The following is a 5,472-nucleotide window of genomic DNA, read 5'->3' as shown; positions in this document are numbered from 1 at the left end:
TGGTTCCCCCAGACTGGGGATCCAGCTTTCCTGGAAATTTTTCAAGCTAGCTAATATCCTCCAAAAATAATATAGAATATTTTAAATTAAATCAGACTGGTTTCTGTAGTTTAAAATTTAAGAACATTCCTACAAGTCTGGGAGGCCAAGGCAGATGGATTGCTTAAGCTCAGGAGTTCATGACCTGTCTGAACAAGACTGAGACCCCCCACCCACCATCTTTACTAAAAATACAAAAACCAGGTGGATGGAGTAATGCATACCTGTAGTCCCAGGACTCAGGAACCTGAGGCAAGAGGATCGCTTGAACTCAGGAGTTTGTGGTTGCTGTGAGCTATGACAGACTCCATGGCACTTCAGCTTAGGGGAGCACAGTAAGATTCTGTCTCATAAATAAATAAACAAAATTTAAGAACATTACTAACACATCTAGAAAGTGCCCAAGTTAGTATTTGATTCTAGGTCCACCGAAATACAATGTCTGACAATTAAGTTTGTGAACCTGCCACTGTGCACTAACATTGGCAACACCGTACAAACAACTCAGTAAGGCTTCATAACCTTGGTATATCAGTGTGTCACAGTTTTTTTGACAATTAATATAATTTGTACATTCATTCATTAAACAAACTTGATTAAGATGTTTTTATATTATCCTGTCTTCAAAGAGCTTACAATTTAGTTAGTCAAATGAGTCTAACATATCTGTGGTCTTCTTTCCTTTTTTCTTCCAAGACACACGTTTTGTGCATCTCACAGTATGTGACGGACATGACTCCTGCATGTGTATCAAACTCTCGTTGAGCACTTGGGGTTATTCACCAGACTTCATATGCTGGCTGTAACTCCATTACTTTCTCTTCCATGCAAGAAAGTAAATCAGAATGCCACAGAGCAAAAAAGAAAGACAACACTGTAAGAACAGTGTTGAATTGGCTCGGCGCCTATAGCTCAACCGGCTAAGGTGCCAGCCACGTACACCTAAGGTGGCGGGTTTGAATCCCCAGCCCAGGCCCACCAAACAACAATGACGGCTGCAACCAAAAAATAGCCGGGCGTTGTGGCGGGCGCCTGTGGTCCCAGCTAGTTGGGAGGCTGAGGCAGGAGACTCGCTTGAGCCCAGGAGTTGGAGGTTGCTGTGAGCTGTAATGCCACGGCATTCTACCCAGGGGGACAGCTTGAGGCTCTGTCTCAAAAAAAAAAAAAAAAGAATAGTGTTGAATTTAAATGTGAAAATAAGTTATTCACACACTTTCACGGTTTAACAAGTACTAATAATAAATTATGGGCAACAGTCTTTAAAAATGGCTTTCAAACACCAGATGTGTCACCACTAAAAACCTGGTGCCAGATGGGAAGTGTAGGATTGAGCGTCGTCTGTGACCGGGATGGTTAGGCTCTTTTCATACATTTTTCCATTTCACCTCAGTCCCCATGATTGTATTCACTCCACTAATCCAGTGGTTTCCTAACTTTAGCTTGCATCGGGATTACCTGCAGGGCTTGTTGAAACGCAGACAGTGGGGCTCATTTCCAGACTTCCCCATTCAGTAAATCTAGGTGAGGCCTGAGAGTCTGCATTTCCAACACTTTGGGGACAACGCTCTTTGTCCAAGAGCCACACTTCAGAGAATCACCCATCTAGTCATCCATTCGGCCATTCAAAAAAAGAACTACAAAATCCTGTCAGGTACCTGGCACCAAAATCAAAAGATAACATGGATGTTATTTTGTAATAGCTAATGACTCCTAAGCCCTTTGCCGAGAGCTTTGTTATGACAGGATTTTCTCCTTTACACCAATCCTACAAAGTAGGTGTGCTTCACAGATGAAAATACCATAGTTGAAAGAGATGGATCAACCTGCTCCAAGTCATATGAACAGGTGTCTGCATTAGGATTTGAACCCAGTTCTAATGGATAATACGATGTGTTATCCCATAACACTGAGGGGCTTATAAAAGGTAGTGTTGTTGTTAGTCTTTAGCAGATTATAAGAATGTATGTTCACAGAAATTAAATGACTCCCCCACGGTCATACAGCTAGGAAGTATTCCAAAGTGCTTTTCCTATCATACAATTCCATTTCTCCATGGTACCTCTAGATTGACATACATCTTAATTAGAGTCAGAAAAAAGAATGTGACTCCAATTACCCAGAGTGCACAGAGAAGGGGAATTTCAACCTAATGTTTTGGTTCATAAGATAAATCTCTGTGAATTCATTCAAAAGCTTTCTAACCGTTATCAGTTCACTTCCCCCTAAGTCAGCACAGTATAATATACTGTTGTCTTGATGATTCAGGTCTCATGTGTCTCAGCACCATCATTATGAACAGCATTCGTTACCGAGAAGTGTCAAGGTGGATGAGGAAGATGCAAGCAATCGGGGTGAATGTGTGGGGAGCCCAGGGTTACTCCACGGATAAATTCACCTGTATTCTGATCATTCAGCTTCTCTGTAATCAGAATGGGAAAAGGCCCCCAAAGTGAGACTAATGAAATGTTTTGGCTGAATTGGGTTCAAACCAATCAAGTTTATCCCAGTTTGTGTGAGTGGCTGACAAACTTCGATACAAGTGACCATTTTTTGCCTTTTGCTACTTGGTGAATAGCAGAGAATGAAGCTTTCCTGACTCCTGTGCACGGCTGTGGTACCCCGTCATCAGGGAGCTGTGTAATTACTGTTTGAGACATGAATCATCCTCGCTTGGAGAGCCCAGACCCATTTGACTCTATAAAAGGCGCCCAAGGTCGAAGTGCAAATGTGCACTGTCTGCCGTCCTTGGGGCTGATATAATTACTGAGCCACAGCAAGGAGATGAAGATGCTCCCTGCATCTGGCCTTGCGGTCCTCCTCATCACAGCTTTGAAGCTCTCCACGGCAGCCCCCTCCCTATTTACAGCCACCCCCAGGACCTGGAGGAACAACTACCACCTCGCACAGGTTTGTGAATCTTTGTCCAATTCCATCTTCTTCCTCCTGCCCTGGAAAATCATTTTGTAAGTCCATTGAAGTCTAATCAGTGTTATCTCCTATGCGTCTAAGATCCATGTCTGGTGCACACGAGGTGCGTGTGGGCACGCCTGAATCAGTAAACGAATATCTACCTAGGTATCTTGGTTCCTACATAATTCGAGGTGGCTTGCAAAAAAAGCATACAATACAAAAAGACGAAGTGAGTGTTTCAGCAATAATGTAATAGGAGAAATAGATGCAGAAAAATAAAACCTGAGGTGTAAGATTTGCACAGTAGAGACAGGCTGTAAATTTAGGTCTAAGCAGTGACAACAAAAAGATTTGCCATGTTCACGTTTATTAAATGGCTCTTGTATTCAAGGTAACCTTGATCAAACCTTGAGGGGGCCAACCTGCTTCTCCTTTGAGGGCTCTTCTTCTCTACAGCATAGTCCCCAGTTAACCTTTTGAACTTACACTTGCTGTAGTCTCCTCTATAAGATCTCTCCCGTATGACCATTGGCAAAGGTCTAATACGAATAGTTCATTTTGTTTTGTATTTCTGTAAAGACCATTTGACTCATACTGATTCAGTGTACTGATGCTTCCCAGTGTTTTTGCATTTAAAAGGAAGATAACAATCCTTCACCTAAAGAAATGGATTTGTAATGACGAGTTTCTGACCTTAGGAAGGCAAGAGGAGCTGTTTCTGCACACAGCCCTCTCTTTCATGGGTCTCCTCTGTGGCCACCACTTCTGCCTGGGGGCTGCTCTCCTGCCCACCAGGCTGTCCCTGTCCCCTGCGTGGTCCTCGTGTCATTGAGCTCATTTTTACCTGTGCACTTTGGCCTGTCCCTACAGATGTCTCTCACTTGGCCATTCTAATTGGTCAGTCCTCGGCCACACCAGTCCTTGACTATTTTGAATATCAGCCCTGTGGACACACAGCTGTCCAGTACAGTCCCATTGAATTCAACTCCCTTTGACCTGAGCCACTTTTAGACGCTTAAATTCAAAATAACTCAGACTACTGCCATCTATTAAAAATTGTATTTTATCAGTGCCATCTACCTTCCCAAATGTAATTTCCTCCCCACAACCTTATGTCCTATGTTTCAGAAACTTAAGAGGTTTCATGACCTCCAAAGGAGGGCAAGCTGAGATCATAGTACATCTGAGGTGTCCAGAGACCCTGATTCAGGCAGATGACAATCCTCGGGCAGAGGTGCCCATATCCCAAAGTTTATGTATTGCTGATGCTGCTTTTGTGCCACAATGGCAGGGGATAGCCTACAAAGCCAGAAATATTATCAGTTATTATTTTTTTTTGAGATGGAGCCTCAAGCTGTCTCCCTGGGTAGACTGCTGTCTCATCACAGCTCACAGCATCCTCCAACTCCTGGGCTCAAGTGAGTCTCCTGCCTCTGCCTCCCAAGTTGCTGGGATCACAGGCACCTGCCACAACACCTGGCTATTTTTTTTGGTTGCAGCCATCATTGTTGTTTGGCGGGCCCGGGCTGGATTTGAATCCACCACCTTAGGTGTATATGGCTGGCACCTTAGCCACTTGAGCCACAGGCGCGGAGCCTGACTATCAGTTCTTTACCAAAAAAAAAAATTAGCCAACCCCTGATCAATCCATGGGGAAATAAAGCCAGAAAGTCAGGCTGGGTGTGGTGGCTCCCATCTGTGATCCCAGCACTCAGGGAAGCCAAGGCAGGTGGATTCCTTGAGCTCAGAAGTTTCAGACCAGCCTGAGCAAGAGTGAGAGCCTGTCTCTACTAATAATAGAGAAATCAGCCAGGCACTATGGTAGGCACCTGTAGTCCCAGCTACTCCAGAGGCTGAGGGAGGAGGATCACTTGTACCCAGGAGTCTGATGTTGCTGTGAGCTAGGCTGAGGCCACAGCACTCTGGCCTGGGCAGCAGAGTGAGAATCTGTCTCAAACAGACCAAAACCAGAAAGTCTTGTGTGAATCCGTTCTTGCCAGCCCAGTAAGTCTAGAGTTTGCTAGCAGTGTTTGTGAAAATGGTGTGGCCTTGGAATGCTGAGAACACTTAGATTCCTTACTTCTTCCTCTCCAAAGTAAGTTAGACCTCCCAGTCTTCCTTATGATGCACTGCCAGGAAGAACTTAGACCAAGGCACGTGGAAACGCACCCGCATTTTGTCAGCAGGCACACAGCACCTTCTGCCTGCAACGCTCAGTCATCAGCTCTAAGCAGGGACTCTCATCACTCCAAAGGAGCCTGGGGTGATCTGAGCCAACCTCTAGAGTGCATCCCAGAAACTAGAGAGAATTAGTGCCCCCCCCCATCATTTACAAACATGTTCTAACAACCCCATCAGCCTTAGAAAATCACAAACAAAAACAGGAAAATAGGCAGCTTCAGTTCATTGTTGAATGCTTACTGGAGGAACGTGAGAGAATCAAACAAGGCCGTGTCCCATGGTGCTGCCACGGGGCTGAGGGAGCCGGGGGGACGTGAGAGAATCAAACAAGGCCGTGTCCCA

At 44.8% G+C, this 5,472-nt stretch overlaps 1 protein-coding gene across 1 annotated transcript in view; it reads left to right on the top strand.

Moving 5' to 3' along the window:
- Window positions 1-2,815: 2,815 nt before the first annotated feature.
- Window positions 2,816-5,472, top strand: part of MMP20 (matrix metallopeptidase 20) — a 48,003-nt gene continuing 45,346 nt past the window's right edge. The window contains exon 1 of the mRNA XM_003780797.2: window positions 2,816-2,946. Within this exon, the coding sequence (XP_003780845.1) occupies window positions 2,821-2,946 (126 nt within the window). The 5' untranslated portion in view covers window positions 2,816-2,820. The remainder of the gene's footprint in view (window positions 2,947-5,472) is intronic.

Source organism: Otolemur garnettii, unplaced genomic scaffold (assembly GCF_000181295.1).
Source record: "Otolemur garnettii isolate 467f Iridium unplaced genomic scaffold, OtoGar3 scaffold00001, whole genome shotgun sequence".
Taxonomy (NCBI): Eukaryota; Metazoa; Chordata; class Mammalia; order Primates; family Galagidae; genus Otolemur; species Otolemur garnettii.
The sequence above is the reverse complement of the archived record's forward strand: the minus strand, read 5'-3'. Positions and strand labels throughout refer to the sequence as shown.